The following is a 23,870-nucleotide window of genomic DNA, read 5'->3' as shown; positions in this document are numbered from 1 at the left end:
CCTTACGGACTGTGCCTTCTTTCCTGCCTAAAGTAATCTCCACATTTCATATGGATCAAACGGTAGAATTACCGTCCTTCTCCAAGGAGGATTCCAGGGATCTACACAAACTCAATGTCAAACACATCCTCATTCGCTATCTGGAGGTGACTAATGAATTTCGTTTATCTTTTGTCCTGTGGAGCAGTCCCAAGAAGGGAACCAAGACCTCTAAAACCACGATTGCTCGCTGGTTAAAAGAAGCTATCTCGGCAGCGTACATCGGTTCTGGCCACCCTCCTCCACTGGGCATCAAGGTACATTCACTCTGGGCTCAAGCAGCTTCCTGGGCGGAGAGCCAGTCTGTTTCACCTCTCTGCACACTTTTGCTCGGCACTATCGCTTGAATCTACAGCCACCGGAATTTGGCTCCTTTGGCAATCGGGTCATTCGAGCAGGGCTATCCGGGGCCCACCCTATGTAGGGAAGCTTTGGTACATCCCACTGTCTGGACTGATCCGGGTACGTACAGGGAAAAGAAAATTATTCCTTACCTGCTAACTTTCGTTCCTGTAGTACCACAGATCAGTCCAGACGCCCTCCCTAAGGTTTCTGGGATTGGGATTGCCGCTCTGCTCCGGTGGATTGGAACTACAGTAAGGTTCTCTTACTGTTCAATGCTTCAATTTTCAAGTTTGGTTTTTTACCACAATTCATTCGCCATGTTCGTTGTTTCAAGGTGGAATTTTGGACTCCTTGATCCATCCATCTTCTCTTCTTTAAGCTTTGATATTCTTAATTCTGAAGGGAAGAAGAGGGTGCGCCAGTTTATAAGGGGGCACCCTTCAAGTTTTTCTCTGTCTCCATCTGCTGGAAGGGGGACATAACCCACTCTCTGGACTGATCTGTGGTACTACAGGAACGAAAATTAGCAGGTAAGGAATAATTTTCTTATATTTTATGAATTAAACCACAATGAAAAAAGCAGTTTATAATGATATGGATTTTATTCTAAGTTACTGCTTTACAAACTTATATATTTATTTTTAAAGAAAAGAGGTGGTGTGGGCTGTCTGACACATTTTAAACTTCCTTGTGGTTGAAAATTCTGCACATCCTTTATTCTTCATCTTAATTTTCTGTGTTCATCAAAATAATGCGAAGTCGTGGGAGTTGCCAGTTGAGGATGACTTGGAAAGCAGCTTTTTAGACAACAGGCAGCAATGAACCTGAAACAATCGGAGTTAACAGTGAGATGCAGGAAAACGCAGACTGAAAGCACTGCTAGCAAATCCTGAAGCAAAGCTGTTAGCACTGCCCCATTTTCATTAGAAATTTGCTGCTTGGGTAACATGTTTTAGCAAGCGGGATATTAAGTTTTAATAAATGAAATGTAATTTTGCTTCTCCAGTACAATGGGTGTAAGGCAGCAGTAGGAGCTAGCGTCACCTGCTTCTTGGCTGTGCAGATCCTATCTCTCTCCTATTTACATGATTATACTTTTTATTTGAAACAAAAGTGGGCACCTTTCGTAGGGCCACACCACATTTTTAAAGAAATCCTCTTTTCCCAATGCCACTTTAACTGTTCATGGGTAATACGGATCAGCATGACACCTAGCTGGGGGGTTCCTATTGGCACCCGCGTCGTGGGCCTTTAATCACTTACAGCAAGAGCAGCTTTCAAAACCTTGAAATACTTCTGTTTCCTCAGTAAACCAGTGAAAAGGAGGTGGAGGTGGGAGAGAAATGTATTACTGACTGTTTGGCAACTAATGCAGCTAGCTGAAACGCTTAGACTGGATTACAGGAATGAAATGCTTTGTCCAAAGCTGATGCCCTTTCACATAAAGGGTACCTCGTAGCCACAGCTAATGGTAGGCTCCAGAGCGGAGGCGGATTTCTCGTGCCATCCTGCACATCTCGCACCAGCCACAGCAGCAGATGGTTAAGGCATCGTTACAGATCGTTCCCTAGAGAAAGGCAGAAGAGACTGATAATCAGCACAGATATCGCATGGGAGGATTTTTTGCTGTAAAGGCGATCCAGGCCTGGATTTAGCTTGTGCACCATGCAATCATATCCAAGTATGGGTTAAGGGGCCAGTCGGACGTTTCTGTGCAGCTGATGCGCCATTGAACATCCCGACTACTAGGAAAACTAGTACCGAAGCAAGCTGTTCCACTACACCAGGATCAAGTACCAGTCAGAGCTCCCATGCTGAAGCCCAGATCCAAAAATAGACATAGATAAGGAGGGTCACCGAAATGTGCAAGACCTGCACTATGAGCCCAACACAGAGATTGAAAGAACTAAAGACACATTTTTTTAGGAAAAGCATGTGAAATGGGAGAGAAGATACAAACATCCAAAGATCTAGCAGGCTTCAGAAGAAAGCATTTTCCATACAAGGAGAAATTCAAGGACAAAGGGGCATCCACTGAAGCTGAAGGAAGGAAAGCTCAATAAGAACATCATAAGGACATGCCATACTGGGTCAGAGCAATGGTCCATCAAGCCCAATGTCCTGTTTCCAGCAGTGGCCAAGCCAGGTCACAAGTACCTGGCAGGATCCCAAGGGGTAGAGAGATACCAAGCTGCTTATCCCAAGAATAAGCAGAGGATTTCTGCAAATCTACCTTAATGGTTTATGGACTTTTCCTCCCGGAACTTGTCCAAACCTTTTTTAAATGCAGCTACACTAATAGCTTTCATCACATCCTCTGGCAGCAAATTCCAGAGCTTAATTATGCAATGAGCAAAGAATTAATTTCTCTTATTAGTTTTAAATGTATTACATAGTAACTTCACTGTGTCACCCCTGGTCTTTGAACTTTTCAAAAGAGTAAACAACTAAATAATGTTTACTTGTTCCATTCCACTCATTTTATAGGCCTGTATCATATCTCCCCCTCAGCCGTCTCTTCTCCAAGCTGAAGAGTCCTAACCTCTTCAGCCTTTCCTCATAAGGGAATCGTTCCATCCCCTTTATCATCTTGGTCGCCCTTCTCTGTACCTTTTCTAATTCTGCTGTATCTTTCTTGAGATGTGGGGATGAGAACTGCACACAATACTCAAGATGAGGTCACACCATGGAGCGATACAGAGGCATTATGATATTCTCCGTTTTATTCTCCATTCCTTTCCTAATAATCCCCAGCATTCTGTTTGTGTATGATATATGAACACAAGGTGAGGATGCACCATGGAGCGATACAGAGGCATTATGATATTCTCCGTTTTATTCTCCATTCCTTTTCTAATAATCCCGAGCCTTCTATTTGCTTTCTTGGCTGCTGCTGCACGCTGAGCATAAGATTTCAACATATTTTCAACAATGACACCTACGATTTTTTCCAGAGTGGTGACTCCTAATGTGGAACCTTTCATTTTGTAGCTATAATTTGGGTTTTTCTTCCAGGTAAGTCAAATTTGATCTTGTGATCACTATTGCCAAGTGGTTCCGAGACTGTTACCTCTTGCACCAAATCCTGTGTTCCACTATGGACTAGGTCTAAAATAGTTTCCCCTCTTGGTTCTTGTACCAGCTGCTCCATGAAGCAGTCATTTATTCCAGCTAGGAACTTTGCCTCTCTAGAGTGCCCTGAGGTAACATTCACTCAGTCAGTACTGGGGTAACTGAAATCTCCCATTATTACTGTGCTGCTGATTTTGTTAGCTTCCCTAATTTCTTTTAGCTTTTCATTGTCTGTTAGTTCATTCTGGCCAGGTGGATGGTAATACACCCCCCACTATTTTATTCCCTTTTCCACCTGGAATTTCTATCCATAAACATTCAACAGTGCATTTTGTTTCCTGCAGAACTTTTATCCTGTTTGACGCACTGCTCTCTTTACCATATAGTGCAACCCCTCCAGCAGGTCCTGCACGTCTGGAACAGACTTCCAGCAGAGGTAACAGAAGCCACAACAGTGGAGAATTCAATCATGCATGAGATAAATGCAAAGGGACCTTGGAGGCGGAGGGAGGGAGAACACCACAGGGTGGGTAAGATCCGTGATAGTGCAGTAAGGAAGCACGAATGCGTAGCACGAGGGGACCACATGGTCTTTATCGGGTAAGCCTGCATTTTGACACAGCAGGACTCCCCTGACAGAGGCTGGTTGTTCAGCTTTGTCTGTGTCCCTCAGTAAGGAAACATTTTGCAATTGTATAACGTTTTCCTGTCATGGGGTTACAAACTCGAGCAGTTGAAAATGATAAAGGCCACAAGGATCAGTTGAATGTTGCAAAACAGAAACTGTAGGTGCTAAGGATGGGGAGGGGGGAGAGGCATCTCCACTACCCACAATCAGCAGGGGTTCTCTGAGCTAATCGGCATTTTGACATTTGGGCTTCTAGTTCATGTGAAACAGGGCCACAGATCTCGGAGGGCTAGGAGCTGAGAGCCGGAAAACCTGGACGCACTCGAATGGTAGAGAGTTAGGGAGCACCTGCAATGGGAAGTTAAACCAGGGTCCTATCAGTTAATGAAGAGGGAGGTTTACCTTTGCTAAATGAGAGCTGCTCATTAGCCTGTGCCGCATTTATGTAAAAGTGCATTCCCAAAGCAGCAGAGAACAGCAGGGCAACCCTTCCATCCTGCCAAGAGCTTTAAAAACAGGAGACATGTGGGTCTGGGCAACAAAAATGACTGATTCTGGAGTAAAAAGAAAGGGGAGGGGGTAGGATGAGGGCAGAGCAGCAGAGAAATAAGAGGCCCCGTAGGGTCCCGGGTACGGCCCCATCGCTCTGGATACACATGGAGCAGAAAATGAAGCTGCTGCTCCCAGGTTTTAGGCTACTTGGTTTGAGCACCTTGGCTTTTCTATGCTGGAAAAGACTGAACTATCCACTCTCAGCCGATCTGGACCTTGAATGAAAGCAGAGGTACACCGTGGCCAAACGGGGTTGCTGATAGGCTCCATTTCTGCTGACAGGGGAGATGCGGGCCAGGCTTTACCCTACTCTCTTCCTGGGTGAGTGGGTAGAAGTCCCCGCATACCAAGACCGGATCAACCTGGTCTACAGCAATGGGGACAGCTGGCAACGTCTGAGCAAGTAATGGCATTACCCTGATTCCATAGGACAGGCGCATGTGGGTCCGTAGCGCAGTCATGCCTCCAGGGGTTATGCCCAGGAGGAAGGGCTCTCCATATTTGTGTGCCACGTAACATCCCAGAATCGTTGGGCAGCAGAGCCCCAAGAGGCCTGAGAAAGGGAAACACAAGCATGGTAGAGAGTAATAGTACAGCAGAAACCACTGTGCAGGTGAAAAGATGGGGCCCCTTCAGCACCAGTGCTCAAATAGACCCAGGCCCGAAGTCCCGTAAGCTGTACCCATCAGACTCTAGGTAACCATAAAAGCGAGTGATTAGCGTGCAAAGTACTTACATACGGGACAGTCTTTACAACAGTCACAGAGCTTGCTGTTCCACTCCCCTGTTGGTGATACCACAGCGCTGGGCACTGTGCCAGGCTGCTGGGTGACCACAGGCGTGGACATGGCTAATGCGAGATAGCCACGGGCTTAGCGCTTCTCCTGAAACAGACAAGAGTCTCACTGTACCAGGAAAATCTCCCATTCCTAACTTGACTACAGAAATGTCATTTGAACGTGAAGGTCATTATGCAAATGCCAGTGGCAGTTCCTTACTTAACATCCCACCCACACTGCATTGCATGTGATCTGAAGACATCCATCACCCCCTAATCTCAAATGCGTGTGCAGAGGGGATGGGATGAACCACAGGAGCTGCAAAGAATCTGACCACCTCCATGCATTCGTCATGATAATCTTGATGGAGCACAATTAACACAACTGTAACCCACTTTAAATTTATTGTAATCTGCTTTGAAGGCCATTCATGTTAAAAAGAATATCAAATGCCAATAAATAATAAAATTTTAAAAAAGATGGGCTCCCTACCTCTAATCCACCACCCTTGCTCTCCTGGCCTGCTTCTTTTCACTGGTTCCATATGCCCCCTGGCTGCTAATTATTCTATTCCTCAAATTCCTGAATAGCATATCTTATTAGACCTCAGAACAAAAGGCAGCGCTTTGCCACAGGTACTCTCCTCTTGGACGTCTGTTCTCTGCCCGGGAGCATCTGGCTTGATGGAACTTCAGAAGCGTGTTCATTGGTTTTCAGTACATGAGAGGCATTTGGGCTGTTCAGCAAACGTTAACCGCAGCTCCTTAAAGCTCCCACAAGACTGCCAAAGGCTGGCAGGGTAGATCCAGATCCTCAATCATCTACAGCAAATGTAACTCAACTGCCAGACTTAGCAAACAGCTATTATCATTGACCTCAAAAAGTGAGATAAAATTCCAGCTACCAGACTGACTGTAGGTTATCCCACCATTCATCCAGATTAGCCCATGCAACAGGGTCTTTCTGAAGCAACTTTCTCTGTGGCACTAGAAAGATTCTTTTGTAAGACACCCACATAATGAACCTGATAAACTAAGCTTTTCTCCCTTCCCCCCACATAGCCACAAAATGGGAGAACAGCCTTAGGAATTAGGTCCAGTAAATGATGCTGTCACTTATTGACAATTTAAATGTGAGCATTTAGCTTATAGCACCTGCTGAATGCATCTTTTCATATAGCTATGTGGCAAACAGGCACAGAACAGACTGGAACTCCAACTAGCTCGATGCACAATCTCAAATCTATACAGTACATGCTCATTTCTCCCAAACACTGCACCTAAATTACCTACATAACAGTATACATACTATATACCACATACTATCCTGCACGGTGCTGTGCCTCATACTGCACTTTGCACAGACCGGAGATTATATATATATATAAATATATTGCAATTAAGTTTCTATAACAAATTAAACTGTAAATGATATCCATTTGTCACTTACTGTCACACGGCTGACTTCTTTTCAGCAGGAGTCTAGCGGGAGCAATGTATTTAAGGTGGCAGGAAATGACAGTTTCCTATCTCAGAAGGGACTGAATGCCTGGGTCATGCCAAAAAAAAAAACCAACCCAATTTTGGATAAGATTTTCAAACTTCTCTAATTGGTGTCATGGCTCCTCAGAGTCTGCTTACAATAAATAGGTGTAACAAAGCCCTCTCAAGTCACCAGGCAAAAAAAACTCAACAAAACTTTTTTTGGACAGTAGCTGTCACAGGGAAGTTTTTATTTTTAAATTGCATGGAACTTGTCAACAGCCCTGAAGGGAAGAGAAAAGAAAAGGCACCCCCCTGAGAAGGACTGGGCAAGCTTGCAGTGGTGGCGCCTGTCCCGTACCTGCTCTGGGGTGAGGCAGCGGCTAAAGCTTGCACTGGTCTTCTGGGCGGAGAGGGGAAGCTGGCACTACCATTCACTCTTCATTAACTGATAGGACCCTGGTTTAACTTCCCATTGCAGGTGCTCCCTAACTCTCTACCATGCGAGTGCGTCCAGGTTTTCTGTCTCGCAGCTCCTAGCCCTCCGAGATCTGTGGCCCTATTTCACATGAACTAGAAGCCCAAATGTCAAAATGCCGATTAGCTCAGAGAGCCCCTGCTGATTGGGGGTAGTGGAGATGCCTCTTCCCCCTCCTTAGCACCAGTAAGTAAATAAGTAAAAAAAAAATAATGAAAGCAGCAGGAATATGGAATCCATCGTTTTATTAAAAAATACGAATAATTTATTATTGAAGGAATTGTTTTTCTTGAGCAATTTCAAGCAAACACTGGAAGTTCTGCTACGCAGTTTCATGGCAGAACTCCTTCGCCGACTGGTGGTTTCTCCTTGGCGGCCGCTGCTTGCCTCTGCTTACTTCTCTCAGCCTCTCTCTTTTTCTTTACTTCATTAAAAACCTAAAAAGAAGAAACAGATCTCTGTTATTCTTGCATTTCTTTCCCTTCTCCAAAATTCCTCAAACTGCTGTTGGGCAGCACTGCCCGTCCGATGCACAGGAGTGGAGATTAATTTACAGGATAAAGGGAGAACTAATCCCTCTGCTTTATGAATTAAAACAGCAGCAGGACATTTCCTATCATTTCTGCATGCCTGGTTCTTGCTTCTACTTTAACCAAGCCCACTTCTGAAGTGTTTACAATGGTCACCCCCCCCCACTCAGGACCATCCTTGCCCCAGTGCCCCCAGCCCTGGGGGCACTGGGGCACTGGGGCATGCTGCGTTCAGCCCGGAGGTCATGCTGCGTTCAGAGTGTCCCAAGCCCGGAGGTCATGCTGCGTTCAGAGTGTCCCAAGCCCTTCCCTTACATCCACAGGGAACGAGGAGCTCCCAAAACACAAATGAGATTAATTTGCTTTAGATGCCAATGCCAACCCTGTTCTTAAACTTTTGTTTGACTGCTGTTTGCAATTAAGTTGCACTCTTATTTCATTCGTTTTTGTGGTTTATAACGTCCTGAAAGGCTTTAGCAATCAGATTGTGGTGGTGAGGATGTGCCAGCTCAGCAGCAGGAGCAGCAGATTTGGGCCTCCTGAAGAGCCGCTGACCAGCTCCATGCGTATCGGCCTGGGCAGGCCCCACCCCTGCTCCTACCTTGATACAAAGCTCCTTCTTGGCAAGCCAGCGGCGCGTGGGTCTCCTGCAGTACTGCAGAGGCAGCACGTACTCGATGTCCAGCTGCTTGCACACATTCTCGAAAGCCTCATAGCGGGTGCGGCGCAGATACTTCAGCATTTTCTTCCGCCGATCTATGGCCATCAGCATGTACCGTTTGTTGGCTTTGTCCTGCAATGGGCGTAAACCCATCCGTCAGTCATTTACTGCTAAGGCTGGGGGCTGTTAGGGACTGGATACCCATGCACATTATTCCTCTTCTCTCCCCACCACTATCACAAAATCTAACCCACTTATCACTAAACTCTGCAGTTTAAGCCTTCTGCATTCTCTGCTGCTTCCTGGCAGATAAAGTATCAGAGCTTGTCCTCTAAATAAAACCATTTTAAAAATGTATCCATTCCCGTTAGAGGAAAAGCCCCATGAAAGAAAACAATGTACAGTTTAGCTGTTTGTTGCTTTATGTTCCTATATTAAGAAGGAAATCTAGTTATAATATTCACCATGATTTTTTTTTTGGTGGTGTTTTAAACATTTATCACAACTTTTGCTGTCCCAAAAATTCCCACCAAGACCCCTCAGTATTTGGATACTTGCCGATTTCTCTCCCTTTGCCTGCCACTTCCTTTTGGACTGAAAGTTAAACATCTGTGTTTCTCAAGAGCCCGAGACGTGGAAGCAGGCTGGCCTGGGTGGCTCCGGAAGTGCGTGCAAGAACTCACCTTGGGGTGTTTCTGAACGTGTTCCTGAAAATTGCGAATTTTGGCAGTCAGACCAGCAACTACAAAAAAAAGATCAGTTTAGACCCGTTATCACCGAATACACATCGCCAATTAGTTTTAAGCACAATTTGTTATAGCAAACTATTAAAAAAATAATCTGAAAGACTAAATGTGATTACTATTCTCTGATTTCCTCTCCTCTTCATAAGAAAGCACAGAGGTGACAAATAACCGTGGAAATATTGTTTTTAGTAAATTAGTAAGCAAACTTGTCATATTAAAATAAATTTTAAAAAAATGGAGAAATTACTTACCTGATAATTTTGTTTTCCTTAGTGTAGGCAGATGGATTCAGGATCAGTGGGTATAGTGTACTCCTGATAGCAGTTGGAGACTGAGTCAGATTTCAATCTGATGTCAGCACCAGTACATATACCCCCTGCAGGAAGCTCTGCTCTCCTTGCAAAGCAATTGTGGATATATGTATATCTGGATAATTTGATTAAGTTGGTTAACTTTGTTTAACTTGAATAACTTGAGAATAGTGATCAACTTGAGCTGGTTGACGTGGACTATAGCTGGAGACCGCCAGTGCCCTCAACCAAGAAATGCAGACACCCGGTAGATATGGGTGTCCTAGCTGAAGGGAAGCGTGGCTTACCCGTGTTTGTCTTGCTCTTGGGAATTGTCAACCGAGGTTTTCATGTATAGCGGCAGCCGTGGGCGGGATACTGAATCCATCTGTCTACACTAAGTAAAACAAAATTATCAGGTAAGTAATTTCTCCATTTCCTAGCGTGTAGCAGATGGATTCAGGACCAATGGGATGTACAAAAGCTACTCCCGAACCAGGCGGGAGGCTGCGCGTGACCCACTTAGTACTGCCCTTGCAAATGCTGTGTCCTCCCGAGCTTGAACATCCAGGCGGTAAAACCTGGAGAAGGTGTGGATGGAGGACCGTGTCGCCGCCCTGCAGATCTCAGCAGGTGACAGCATCTTGGTTTCTGCCCAGGACACTGCCTGGGCCCTCATGGAATGGGCCTTGACTTGTAGAGGTGGAGGCCTGCCTGCTTCTACGTAGGCCGCCTTGATAACTTCTTTGATCCAGCATGTTATGGTTGCCTGCGAGGCCGCTTCCCCTTGTTTCTTCCCACTGTGAAGGACGAATAGGTGGTCTGTCTTTCGTACGGATTCTGACCTTTCCAGGTATCGGAATAGGAGTTTGCCGACGTTAAATTGGCGAAGACGGCAAGATTCTTCTGAGCCCTTGTGCTCGTCTGGAGATGGCAGCGAGAAACCACCTTTGGAAGGAAGGAGGGGACAGTGCGTAGCTGTATGGATCCCGGTGTGAACCTGAGGAATGGTTCTCGACAGGATAGTACTTGAAGTTCGGAGATGCGACGAGCCGAACATATTGCCACTAGGAATGCAGTCTTCAAAGTTAGTAGTCATAGAGCAGACCGCGGATAGGTCGGAAGGTGGCTCCCGCTAGGAAGTCTAGTACTAGGCTAAGGTTCCATAGGGGTACCGGCCACTTTAGGGGTGGTCGGATCTGCTTGACCCCTCTCAGGAAGCGGGAGACGTCCGGATGAGATGTTAGGCTAATGCCTTTCACTTTGGTTCTGAAGCATGCCAGTGCGGCCACCTGAACCTTGATGGAGTTGCGGGACAACCCCTTCTGTAAGCCGTCCTGCAGGAATTCCAGGATCGTGGGAATTTTGGCTGTCCGCAGAAGGATGTCGTGGTCTTTGCACCAGGCTTCGAATATTCTCCATATTCGTATGTTGGTTAGTGATGTGGAGAACTTGTGTGCTCGGAGCAAGATGTCAATCACCACTCTGGAGTATCCGCTCTTCTTCAGGCGTGTCCTCTAAATGGCCAGACCGTAAGAGAGAATAGAGTTGGGTCTTCATGGAGGATCGGGCCTTGCTGGAGCAGATCCCTGTGTGGGGGTAGCAGGAGAGGGCTCCCCGTCAAGAGTCTTCGCATATCCGCGTACCACGGTCTTCTTGGCCAGTCCGTGACCACCAAAAGTACAATCCCCCTGTGGTGTTCTATCTTGCGGATGATCCCGCCCAGTGGTGGCCACGGGGGAAAGGCATAAAAGCAGGTCTTCCTGTGGCCAGGTCTGGACGAGGGCATCGATCCCTTGGGATTGTGGTTCTCATCTGCGACTGAAGAAATTGGGGACTCGGGCGTTGGACCGGGTTGCCAGGAGAACCCAGCGGCTTACTATCAACTGGAAGGCTGTGGACGACAGCAATCATTCCCCTGGGTCTAGACTCTCTCTGCTGAGGTAGTCTGCAGCGAGGTTGTTTTTTCTCACGATGTGGGAGGCTGAGATCCCTTGTAGGTTTGCTTCTGCCCATACCATTAGGGGGTCTATTTCCAGGGACACCTGTTGGCTTCTGGTTCCTCCCTGGCGGTTGATGTAGGCAACTGTTGTGGCGTTTTCCCGACATGACTGACAGATTTGCCCTGAAGTCTGTGACGGAACCGTAGGCAGGCTAGTCTGACCGCCCTAGCTTCCAGTTGGTTGATGTTCAACCTCGACTCTTCCTTGTCCCATTGCCCCTGGGCCGACAGTTCCTGGCAGTGGGCTCCCCACCCTCATAGGCTCGCATCCGTGGTGAGCAAGACCCAGGTCGGTGGAGTTAGCCTTACTCCCTTGCTTAGATGGTCTTCTTGTAGCCACCATTGGAGCTGGTTCCGCACTTCCTCTGGGAGCTGGAGGCGAACGGAGTAATCCTAGGACATCGGGTTCCATCGTTACAGTAGGGAGCTCTGTAGTGGTCTCATGTGGGTTCTTGCCCGTGGGACCACTTCCAGGGTTGATGTCATGAGGCAGAGGACGTGGAGGTAATCCCATACTTTGGGGCAGAGACCTCCTAGCAGGTTTTGCAATTGGTTCATCAGTTTTCTTCTCCTTGTAGGAGGAAGAACGACCTTGTCTTGTTTGGTGTCGAACCGGACTCCCATGTATTCTAGAGATTGGGAGGGCTGCAGACAGCTCTTGTTTGTGTTGACGATGCACCCGAGGCTCTCCAGTAGAGTCTTGACTCTGGTGGTCGCCTGATGGCTTTCCTCTGGAGATTTTGCCCTGATCAGCCAAATCGTCCAGATATGGATGTACAAGGATTCCTTCTTTCCTCAGTGTCACCGCCACTACCACCATGATTTTGGTGAACGTCCGGGGGGCTGTGGCTAGCCCGAAGGGTAGCACCCGGAACTGGTAGTGGTGGCCCAGGATCGAGAAGTGTAGAAAATGTTGATGCTCGTGATGGACTGGGATGTGCAAGTAGGCTTCTGACAGGTCCAAGCATGTAAAGAATTCTCCCGGCTGTATCGCCCTTATGACTGAGCGCAGGGTTTCCATGCGGAAGTGTGGTACCCTCAGGTAGCGATTGACAGACTTGAGGTCCAGGATGGGTCGGAACTTTCCCTCTTTCTTGGGGATGATAAAATAGATGGAATAGTGCCCATTATTTTGTTGTTGCATGGGCACCGGTGTTATGGCCTTTAGGGTGAGTAATTTGGCCAGTGTGGTTTCCACTGCCGCCCTCTTGGAGGGTGTGTGGCAAGGAGATTTCACGAACTTGTCTGGAGGGATGTTGTAGAAGTCCAGATAGTATCCCTCTCGAATGATGGTTAGGACCCACTTGTCCATGTTATCTCGACCCATCTTTGGTAGAATAGAGCAAGCCTGCCCCCTATGGCTTCTTCCTGTGGATGGGTCGGCTGATTCTCATTGTGGGATGCGGCTGGGACCTGTGCCAGGGCCAGCAACCCTCTTGTTGTGTTTGTTCCGAAAGGACTGGCCCCTGCCTGCGGGGCGAGGGGCTTGATATGTACTCTTGTAGGGTCTGAATATTCGATGTGATCTTCTGCCCCTAGGTAATCAGGAAGAGGGGCGTTGGCTTCTTTTGTTCTTGTCCTCCGGTAGCTGAGGTGCTGGGGATTCGCCCCATTTGTCGGCTAACTTCTCCAGTTCGCTTCCGAACAGGAGGGCTCCTTTAAAGGGCAGTCTCATGAGTTTCGTCTTGGAGGTCGCGTCGGCTGACCAACTCTGAGCCAGAGTTGCCTTCTGGCTGCCACTACGGATGAGATGCCCCTGGCTGAGGTGCGTATCAGGTCAGAGGTCGCATCCGTGAGGAAGAATACTGCTGGTTCTATTGCTTCGCCAGGCGTGGCAGTGTTCCTGGTCATGGATAAGCAGGCACGTGTTACCACGGCACAGCAGGCAGCAATCTGTAGTGACATAGCTGATACATCGAATGACTGTTTAAAGATGGATTCCAGACGTCTGTCCTGGGCATCCTTGAGTGCCGCTCCTCCCTCAACTGGGATGGTAGTGCGCTTAGTGACCGCACAGACAATGGCGTCCACTTTGGGGTACACTAGTAGCTCTTTGGCTGAGGGTTCCAGTGGATATAGGGCTTCCAGGGCCCGCCCCCTTTGAAACTGTCCTCCAGGGCATCCCATTCCAAGTTGATCAGCTGTTGTACAGCTTGCAGCAAGGGGAAATGGCGGGAGGCCTGTCGGAGCCCTTCTAGGAGAGGGTTCATTTTTGGTTCCTCTGAGGCACTTGTGGCTGGAATGGTGAGCTCATTCAAGCTGAGCGCCACGAGATCTGAAAGCTCGTCTTTGGAGAAGAAACGCCTCATGGTTTGGTAAGGTTCCATTCCTGGAGATATTTCCCCTTCCTCCAGGGGGTCTTGATCCTCGTCCGAGGTGTCTGTTTCCCCTATGGTGAGGCTTTTGGCCGGGGGGAGTACGTCACTGGAAGGCCTGGAGGGCCCTGGAAGGCAAGGGTCCTCTGGTGGCGAATGTGTCTGTGCCATCGGTGGTGGTTGCATGTGGACAAAGGTGTGTAGACCCTTAAAGAATTTTACCCAGGAGAAGGATCCTGGGTCTAGATTAAAGGCCGCTGCGTTCCCCAGGGACCCTGTTAGGGGGAGGGTCGTGCTGGGGATAGAGAGGGCCGGGGTACTATCGGTGGATCCGGATTCCTGTACTGGCTGGGGAGGGCCTTGGCCAGATTCTCCCAGGGCCTCCTCGCACTGAAGGCACAGCGCCGTGGGCTCCTCTTGCTGTACAACTCTTATGTGGCAGGCTGGGCAGAGGGCTTGTGCCTTGGTTTTCTTGGCAGGTGGCACCATGGTTTTGTGCGCGTAGGTCGTTAAAACCCCAGTCTGTGCGTTTAATGTGCATGTCGGGAGGCTTAGTTATGCGCTCCGGGTGTGCCCAAGAGGTGCGTGTAGGCCGGGATGCGCACACCGCTGTGCGCACGGCCTTAGCTTGTGCGCCCGGCACAGTTGCACACGTAGCTGTGCATACGGCACCTATGCGCGTGCCGCTGCGCTTACAAGTAATTTGTGCGCCCGGCTCTTCCCTGTGCGCACGGTTCAGTTAGGCGGACAGAGCGGCGAAATGGCAAAGGCGATTACACTGGCAAGATGGCAACCACCCCGGAGGGTCTCCACGTGGGAGGGCCCTCGAATCCGATCGGGGTCTAGCCCGGACTGGGCTGATCAACCCGGTGGTACAGACGCCGGCTGCACCACCCGGCCTACACGCACTTCTTGGGCACACCCGAGCCTCGGAGACCGGAGACTTAGAAAAAAGTTTTCTACCTTACCTTGTCTCGGTGTTTCCCGGTCTCGTTCCGGGCAGTCTCCGACTGCGGGGGGAGAGGGAAAAGTACCTTCACCACCGCTCTGTATTGCACCTGCTGCCTCTCAGCCGCTCCCATTGCCGGGGGCTAAGTCCATGCCGGGAACCGGCTACCAGACCGAGGCCTATTGCTGAGGGATCTCAGAAATCACCTCAGGAATCTCAACTGGGGGAGGGACCTTTAGGTATCACCGCAGGAGAGCGGGGCTCGTCTGGAGTGGTAAGATTTCTTCTTTGTTTGGAATCTTTTTTCTTCTTTGGTTAGAATACTCTAACGCTGTGCAAGCGTGTACAGAGTCCCGAACTGCTATAGAGACGGAAAATACTGAAGAGCACGGAGTCTCGCAGGGGTATATGTACTGGTGCTGACGTCGGATTGAAATCTGACTCCAACTGCTATCAGGAGCACACGATACGCATTGGTCCTGAATCCATCTGCTACACGCTAGGAAAAGAAGAGCTCACCCCACACAGATGTCACTGTTTTACTGCAGATCTCTCTCACTTTCTGCTGATAAATTCCTAACACAATTCATGGATCGATGGCACCTGGCAATTTTACTCCTATTAACTTGCTACATAATCTACCACGAGGAATGGATTTCAGAAACTCAGCCACAAACAAAAACACAAAACTATGAAACAATCTTTGCTGAACCATGCAAGACAGCTTTCGGTCTGAGTGCTGGCTGAAACTAGGGTTGGTTTTGTTCCAATGGACAGCTCCTGCCTTTTGAAAGTTGACAGCGATGTCCCACTAACCTCATCTTTTGCCTTTTGTGCTGTTGCAGAATTAAAAGTCACTGGAAACAAAAAAAAAAAAAAAAGGGGGGGGGGGACTGCAGCATTTCTAGCAGACTCATTAATCAGCTGCAAGGAGGAGCATGTGCTGTGTTCAATTATTCAGACAACCCTTCGTTCTCAGTTTGCTTTCTCCTTTTAATAGAACGCCTTTAGAATTACATAAGAAATTGCCATATTGGGTCAGACCAAGGGTCCATCAAGCCCAGCATTCTGTGTCCAACAGGGGCCAATCCAAGTCACAAGCACCTGGCAAATACCCAAACATTAAATAGATCCCAAGCTACAATTCCTTATTGATTAATAGCAGTTTATGGGCTTCTCTAGGAACTTATCCAAACCTTTTTTTAAACCCAGTTACACTAACTGCCGTAACCACAACCTCTGGTAATGAATTCCAGAGCTTAGTTATCTTTGAATGAAAAAGAATTCTCTCAGATTTGTTTTAAATGAGCTACTTGCTAACTTCATGGAGTGCCCCTTAGTCCTTCAATTTTCTGAGAGAGTAAATAACCAATTTACATTTCTCTGTTCAAGTCCTTTCATGATTTTGTAGACCTCTATCATATCCCCCCTCAGCTGTCTCTTCTCCAAGCTGAACAGCCCTAACCTCTTCAGCCTTTCCTCATAGGGGAGCTGTTCCATCCCCTTTATCATTTTGGTAGCCCTTCTCTGCACTTTCTCCAGTGCAACTATATCTTTTTGAGATGTGGCGACCAGAATTGTACACAGTATTCAAGATGCGGTGTCACTGTGGAGTGATACAGAGGGATTATGTCATCCATTGTTTTATTCACCATTCCCTTCTTAATAATTCCTAACATTGTTTCTTTTTTTGACTGCCACAGCACACAAGGCCAACGATTTCAATGTAATAACCATGACGCCCAGATCTCTTTCCTGGAGGGTAACTTCTAATATGGAACCTAACATCATGTAACTACCGCAAGGTTATTTTTCCCTATATTCATCACCTTGCACTTGTCCACATTAAACTTCATCTGCCATTTATCGCAATCTGCTTGAGATTTAACTACTCTGCATAATTTTGTGTCATCTGCATTGGCATATATTGTAGCAATTTTCAAAAGCCCATTTACACATGTAAAACTCAGTTTTAAGCATGTAAATCCTTTTGAAAAGGACTCACTACACAGATAAATGGCCTTTTGAAAATTGCTATGATATATACTACTTTTACGTACGTAACTTCTTTTGAAAATTACTATGTTTGCTCACAGAGGTTAAGTGACTTGCTTAAGGTCAAAAAGGGAGTCGTGGCTAGGAGGCCTGAGGCAGGCTTATGTATTTGTAACTTCTATGCTATCACCACAAATCAACTGGAGTGAAAATAATTACAAGTTGCTTTGTCTTTGTGCTATATATAGAAAAGCAATGCTAATACTGGAGCTCAAAAATGGTTTGTTTAAAAAAAAAAAAAATGTTGCTCACAAGAAAAAAAAAAATTTGCATATCCCTAGTCACTCCTTGGAGGGAACACTGATTACAAAGCAGCAGTTTTCTGGATTTTGGGGGTAAATAAGATTTATGATTGGCCCATCGTGAAATTGTCTCATTTTTGAGCCACTGCAAAGGAGAAACTAAGAAAAGTCACAGAGGATGGCCCCAGACACAGCCACCACGAGGAAAGGGGCTGTACAATCCACACTGCTAGCTGCCGAGGACTGCAGCTTTAATCTGTTGGATGCTGCCGTTTGTTTCAGCCAATCCCCTGTCGTAGAACCATTTAAGTTATAGTGCACTGAATTTTTGTCTCCCAGAGTAAAATCGGGTATTCTGCTTGTTGTAATGCACCAAGTCATTTCTGGGAGTGTAGGATTACTGTATCCATTCAAACAGACCTCATTTTGCTTGTGGCCTGCGCTAGGGACTGGAACACTGGCTCCTCGCCGGAGGCTTTCTTACTTACTCTGTGCTTCGGCAGAACCATTGTCATTTGCATTTCTTTTCACTTTCTCCACCAGCTGCTGAGTTTTTATTTTCATCTTCTCCTTCTGCAAACAAGCACAAAGAGAATGCTCCACAAATGTGTTTCCTTTCCAAGTGCTCTTGAAAACCAGAGAGAACACACACCACTGTAATATTAAAATATCTTCCAGGCTGCCAAGAGGGAAAATATCCCAAAAGGAGCAGCCGGAGTATGGGCAAGAAAAACAGCCGGGGTGATACAGCGGATATAACTCACCTGACTTGCCATTTCCAGAGATAACAAGCGCCGAACTACATCATCCACCCTAGAGAAATTGGGCAAACACCATAGAAGAAATTCTTAAGTACAGGAAATCCTGCTGTTCTAAACCTCACTTTAAGTGAACCCCAATAAACCTGTTAAGCATGTGGGAGCTTTCTTTGGGTAGCAAGATCTATATTGATATAAAACATTAACAACCAGAAATTCTCATTTTCTGCTTGTAGATTATTTTGACCAGTTTGTTTCTGGGGGATTTGAAATATACTGTCCATGGCTGCATCTTCTGATGCTAATTTAACACTGACTGCTCTGAAAACAAAATTGTGTACACCAATCCTGCTCCTATTCTATAAAAGCTAAATCTCTTTATTAAGCATATTTAAAAGTATTAATCTTACAAATAACTTTCCTGTTCAAAAAGGTATTTCTTGTGTCATGTGTGTCTGTGCACAGGATTGGAAAGTTTTTCTGAATCTACTGCAGCACTGTGACTCACTACAGTTTAGATTACCAGAAAGTACCTTTCCAAACCCAACTACCTACCACTGAGCGAAAATAGAAGCTCCCATCGCTGGACTAGTGGAGGAGAGAGAGCCATTTACTTTGTATTACTTCTTTTTTTCACCCCATCAGAGTCCCAAGTGATTAAATACACCATGATTTCCACTTACTTTTCTACCAATTGGACACTAGCATAATCTTTCTTCAGCATGGTGGGAGGCAAGTCATCTAGCTGGCTGATAACCTCTAAAATGCAACATGGGTACAACAGCTGTTAATGAAGCTCAAAAACAGCACACAGCAGTAGAATCTCAATTTAAGATTAAAAATGACAGTCTGGGGTACTGATATGCAGCCATAAGGGAAAAAGCACAGGACAGCTTCAATGGCCAAGTCAATAAGCAATGTGCATCAAGCACTGTCTGAATTTTCAAGAAGGTTCATTATACAGTAAAAGAGAAACATGGGGGTATCCTGCATGGTGCAGCAGATATTACCATAAGAAGCTTGTTGGGCAGACTGGATGGACCATATGGTCCTTTACTGCCATCACTACTGTTACTATGTATGTAAAATGTGGTTGAAGATGGCCTTATAACATAGCTTCAGAAAAGCAGTGTGGTATAAGGCGTTAACTGCCATTAAATGGGAGTCCAAAAATATTCCCTGGAATTGTTCTAAAACCCTTAAAACTATATTTATTTTATTTTACATTTTTTGCCTTGGGGTTCTGTACCTGTCTCTTGATAACTGCAAACATCATAACTTTAAGTATACAGGGGAGTGGAAGAATAGCTGAATGGTTAGAGCAGCAGGATGCAATCAGGAGAAGCCAGAGTTCAAATCCCCCTGATGCACCTTGTGACCTTAGACAAATCAGTTCACCTTCCTTTGCCTCAAGTACAAATTTAGGGTCCGATTTACTAATCTTATGCCCCTTCCCCACCCACATATATGTATATACACATATATACATGCACACACAGAAACAGAATAGGGAAAACTGCCTTAGGATTTTAAGCCCTCTGACAACAGGGAAATACCTACAGTACCTGAATGTGACCTGCTTTTAAATGACTATAAATAAAAATCTAAACATTACAACCAATGAACTATCTCCTTTTAATCACTCTATATTACTTTTTTCAATATGTTTTTCTCAGATTTAAATAAAAACAATTATATATTTGCACTCACCAATCAAAGCAACTCATTATCAAATAAATATCAATGATCTTTTCAGCAAAAATAATTCAAAATCTTTCCTTACCTTGTCTCTTTTTTGCACCCCGAGCATAATTTCTGGCTGCCTGTAAAAGGAGGCCGTTTCCTTAAAGGAAGAAAAAACCCAAACCTCAGCTATGAAGCAAGAAATCTTTCCTCCATGTGCAAGGCACAGATCTGTTGTCTGGTAAACAAATGATCTTTAAGAACTCGCACAATTTTTTTCTCTTTTAAAATTACTTTTGTCTGCCTGCCCAGTCATTTCAATGATGAAGATAATACAAATGGCACCACTTCTATACTAATAATTGGGCCGATACAGTAAACCGCACAGGAGAGCGCCCGCTCTCCCGACGCACGCCCAGGTCACTCTCCCGAGCATGCGATTCAGGAAGCAAAGGTATGCAAATGAGGGCCCGGCGGCTGTCAGCGGGTTTGACAGCCGACGCTTAATTTTACCAGCATCGGTTGTTGAATCTGCCGACAGCCACAGGTTTGGAAAACGGATGCCAGCAAAACTGAGCGTCCATCTTCCAACCTGCGGGCCGATTTTTAATTTTTTTTTATTTTTGGGGCCTCCAACTTAATATCGCTATGATATTAAGTCGGAGGGTGTACAGAAAAGCAGTTTTTTCTGCTTTCTGTACACTTTCCCTGTGCCGGCCGAAATTAACTTCTGCCTTTGGGCAGGCGTTAATTTCTGAAAGTAAAATGTGCGGTTTCACTGTGCATTTTACTTTTTGTATCACACGGGAATAACTAATAGGCCTATCAACATGCATTTGCATGTTGCGGGCGCTATTAGGGTGGGTGGGGGGTTTGGATGCGTGTTTTCGCCACGCTATTACCCCTTACTGAATATGGGGTAAAGCTAACACTTTGAAAACGCAGCCTGTGTATATGGGGTAAAAATAGCGCGTCGAAGACACACGGCCAAACAGGCTAAAGGTGCGCTCGGCTGAGCACACCCTACTGAATCGGCCCGAATGTCAGTCAATGCAGAACAAAGCAGGGATATTATCACTCCGTCATTGGGTCTCGGGGTACAGAATGCCGTACAGTAGCTGCACACAAGAAACTGCAATGCCCAGTTTCGGTGGAATTTCAACAGGGCCCACAGTTCTCCTTCATCATCTGTATGGTTAAAGAGCCCTGCAGTGTTTCTCAGAATTAATAATTACAGAAAACACTTTTAAGAAGAATAGCTTTTGAGGATCGGGGGGGGGACGGGACACACCTAATTCCAGGAGCTCAGTGAAGGTTTATTAAACTTCCGATCATGCACATACACTGTGGAAGCTTCGCTATCAGCGCTACTGAACTGCAGAGCAGAATACAGATTTATTCAATAAATAAATACCAAGAGGCGTCCCCTGCCAGAGGAGGGGGGATGACGGTTATATCCGACCATGCACATTCGCTATCAGCGCTACAGAACTGCAGAGCTGAATACAGATTTATTCAATAAATAAATACCAAGAGGCGTCCCCTGCCAGAGGAGGGGGGATGACGGTTATATCCGGCCTGAATCCCTAGGGGCCTCACCTGCCTGCTGCTGCTGTAAATGGGGCACCGCTCCCGGGCCTCGCCGGCTAAGGACAACGCCCATCGCTCTACGGAGCAACACTGGCAGCATCGTGTCCCCAGAATCGCGGAGCTCGTCTGAGCCCACCGACACCGAAACACGGGAACGGAGGCATTCGCACCTAGGGCGCCGCCATTTTAGTACTGATGTCATCTAGGAGACCAATGGGAAGGCGCTGGCACCACGGCCGCTGCCATCTTAGCAACTACGTCACGAAGCAGGACCAATAGGGAGGTGCTCACCCCACCGCTGTCGCCATCTGAGCGCCGACGTCACTGGGGAAGAAAAGCGGCGAGGCACTTCCGTGTTCCGGGTGGCAAAGGAAGCCTATGGCTTGGTTTCTTACGGTTTCCTACCATCGCCTTCTCTTCCCAGTTGCAAAAAAAAAAAAGGAACAAACCCTCAGGTTCTGCGAGTTCAGTGACTTGTAGAAGCCCGCGAAAAAGATTTAAAGTGTGTGTAGGTGTAGTGTTCCAGTTTGGGTGGTACCCAAAATGTCCACTTAAGTAAGAACTGTAAGAAATGTTATGATGGGTCAGAACAATGGTCCAAGGACAAGGAGCCCAGCATCCTGTCTTCCAACCATGACCAATTTACATCACTGGGAAATACTTGTCATTTTTAATACAGAGATCCATTCCGTTGCTTGCTCCCAGTAGATGGTGATCCCCTCATCTACCAGGCTAATAATTGACGTGGCCCCCACAAACTTAGCCAAATATTTTTGAAACCCAGCTGTACTACAGTCTTGACATCTTCTGGCAATAACTTTCACAACTTAATTATGTGTTGACTGAAAAAATCTAAAACAGCTGTATGTGGTGGGCAGAGAAGGACTAATGTGCACAGACTGGGAGAGGGACTTTGGGGTGATACGATCTGAAAGTAGTGAAGCAATGTGACAAGGTGATAGCTAAAGCCAGAAGAATGCTGCATAGAGAGAGGAATAACCACAAAGAAAAAGGAGATGGTGATTCCCTTGTACAGGTCCTTGGTGAGGCTTCACCTGGAGTACTGGGTTCAGTACTGTAGCCCATATCTCAAAAAGGATAGAGACAAGATGGAAGTAGTTCAAACAAGAGCAATCAAAATGGTATGGGATCTGTATCAGAAGACTTAAGAGGAGAGGCTGAAGGATCTGCATATGTAACCCTGGAAGAAAGGAGGTGCAGGGAAAATATGATATAGACCTTCTGATACCTGAAAGGTTTTAATGATGCACGTACTTAGAACCTCTTACATTGGAAAGGAAACAATAGAACTAGGAGTCATGAATGAAATTCCAGGAGGGACAACTCAGAAACAATGTCAGAAAATATTTCTTCACGGAAAGGGTGGTGGATGCCTGGAATGCCCTTCCAGAGGAAGTGGTGAACACAAAAACAGTCAAATAATTCAAAGGGGCATGGGATAAACACTGCGGATCCCTAAAGGCTGAAGGATAAAAATAAAGAAATGGGTGCATGGGGGTAACCTACTCAGTGGCGGTTACTACCCTTAACAATATGCATGGGGATTACTACCCTTAACCAATAAGCCTTGATGCTTTTGATGCAATTGCTTTCCACTTTGACATCGCTCTCTGCTTTGATGATGTGGGGGGAAAAGGGGAATTGGATTCAGAGGATAAATAACACGGGCTCCGACTTTTACGGTCTGGGGTACTGATATGCAGGCATAAGGGAAAAAGCACAGGGCTGCTTCTTTGGTCAAATTTAAAAGCAAAGCATGTTAAGCAGCAGTGTCTGAATTTTCAAGAAGGCTCCTCACCCAGTGAAAATGTTGCTTTGTTTATATATAAAGCTTGGGGGTAACCTGCAAAGAACGGCAGTTACTATCCTTAACAGAAAGATGTTCATTGGCAAGTACATTTTCAAAGGCTACATGTGTAAATTTTGGGGTCTATGTGCGTATTTTACAATGGGCCTGGCCACGCGCATAAACCCTAGTACACGCTGAAGGGCTGGGCTTCTCAGGGCGGGGACTGGGCATGGAGGGGAGGGGTGGGGGCGGGCCAGGACAGCGCCATTAGCCGCTGTCCCGGGGAAGTGCACGCCGGCAACCAGGCAGCGCGCGGAATCTACTGCTGCTCCTTCGGATCAGCAACGTAAAAAAGAACAAAAATTATTATAGCTATGAAAGGGTTGGGGTCAGAGAGGGGAAAGGGTTGGAAGGTTAGGTAGGGGTATAGGGAACTGGGGAAGCCCTACTCGCGTCACCGCGCATTGTCTTTTAAAATTCTGCCCCCCAACATGTGGAGGACGCCAACTACCGCACATGCACGCATGGATGTTAAAATCCGCTGCGCATGTGCGCGCAGATATATTTTATAATGTGTGTGCTGACGCGCATGTTATCAAATGGCCACATCAATATGCGTGAGTATTTTATAGCGCACGTACATGGATGCACATGTGTTTTTTTTAAAATCCACCTCAAAGTGCACAGAGTGGCAGTTGTTACCATAGGAAACTTGATGGGCAGACTAGATGGACCATTGGCCTTTTCTGCCGTCACTACTACCGTGTTTCCCCGATAGTAAGACACCCCTGATAGTAAGACGTAGTGGGAATTTTAGGGGGGTCGGCTAATGTAACACATCCCCCGAAAGTAAGACGTACCTGTC

General features: G+C 46.5%; 2 protein-coding genes across 2 annotated transcripts; both read right to left on the bottom strand.

The window, feature by feature from the left end:
- Positions 1–983: 983 nt before the first annotated feature.
- On the bottom strand, positions 984–5,520 carry LOC115072993 (cornifelin homolog). Its single transcript, XM_029571076.1, has 4 exons — positions 5,373–5,520; positions 5,053–5,189; positions 1,837–1,951; positions 984–1,208 (listed from the first exon to the last, which is right to left on the bottom strand). Exons 1-3 carry the CDS (start codon positions 5,482–5,484, stop codon positions 1,850–1,852), a joined length of 351 nt encoding a protein of 116 aa, XP_029426936.1. The 5' UTR covers positions 5,485–5,520; the 3' UTR covers positions 984–1,208; positions 1,837–1,849.
- A 2,079-nt stretch (positions 5,521–7,599) lies between these two features.
- MRPS15 (mitochondrial ribosomal protein S15) lies at positions 7,600–21,413 on the bottom strand. Its single transcript, XM_029571075.1, has 8 exons — positions 21,205–21,413; positions 19,706–19,765; positions 18,606–18,681; positions 17,929–17,977; positions 17,653–17,737; positions 9,249–9,307; positions 8,506–8,697; positions 7,600–7,811 (listed from the first exon to the last, which is right to left on the bottom strand). Exons 1-8 carry the CDS (start codon positions 21,395–21,397, stop codon positions 7,707–7,709), a joined length of 819 nt encoding a protein of 272 aa, XP_029426935.1. The 5' UTR covers positions 21,398–21,413; the 3' UTR covers positions 7,600–7,706.
- Positions 21,414–23,870: the final 2,457 nt, after the last annotated feature.

The sequence above is a fragment of the Rhinatrema bivittatum genome, chromosome 11, assembly GCF_901001135.1.
Source record: "Rhinatrema bivittatum chromosome 11, aRhiBiv1.1, whole genome shotgun sequence".
NCBI lineage: Eukaryota > Metazoa > Chordata > Amphibia > Gymnophiona > Rhinatrematidae > Rhinatrema > Rhinatrema bivittatum.
The sequence above is the reverse complement of the archived record's forward strand: the minus strand, read 5'-3'. Positions and strand labels throughout refer to the sequence as shown.

Bases quoted from the DNA above. Each gene is read 5' to 3' on its own strand.
- MRPS15 (XM_029571075.1), bottom strand. From the start codon at position 21,397: ATGACATCAGTACTAAAATGGCGGCGCCCTAGGTGCGAATGCCTCCGT. The intron at 18,682-19,705 runs GTAAGGAAAGAT...GTTGCATTTTAG, and splicing joins GGGTGCAAAAAAGAGACAAG to AGGTTATCAGCCAGCTAGAT. The intron at 17,978-18,605 runs GTAAGTGGAAAT...CAATTTCTCTAG, and splicing joins AGTGTCCAATTGGTAGAAAA to GGTGGATGATGTAGTTCGGC.
- LOC115072993 (XM_029571076.1), bottom strand. From the start codon at position 5,484: ATGTCCACGCCTGTGGTCACCCAGCAGCCTGGCACAGTGCCCAGCGCT. The intron at 5,190-5,372 runs GTAAGTACTTTG...TCCCTTTCTCAG, and splicing joins TTGTAAAGACTGTCCCGTAT to GCCTCTTGGGGCTCTGCTGC. The intron at 1,952-5,052 runs GTAATGCCATTA...GCCTTTCTCTAG, and splicing joins GCCTGTCCTATGGAATCAGG to GGAACGATCTGTAACGATGC.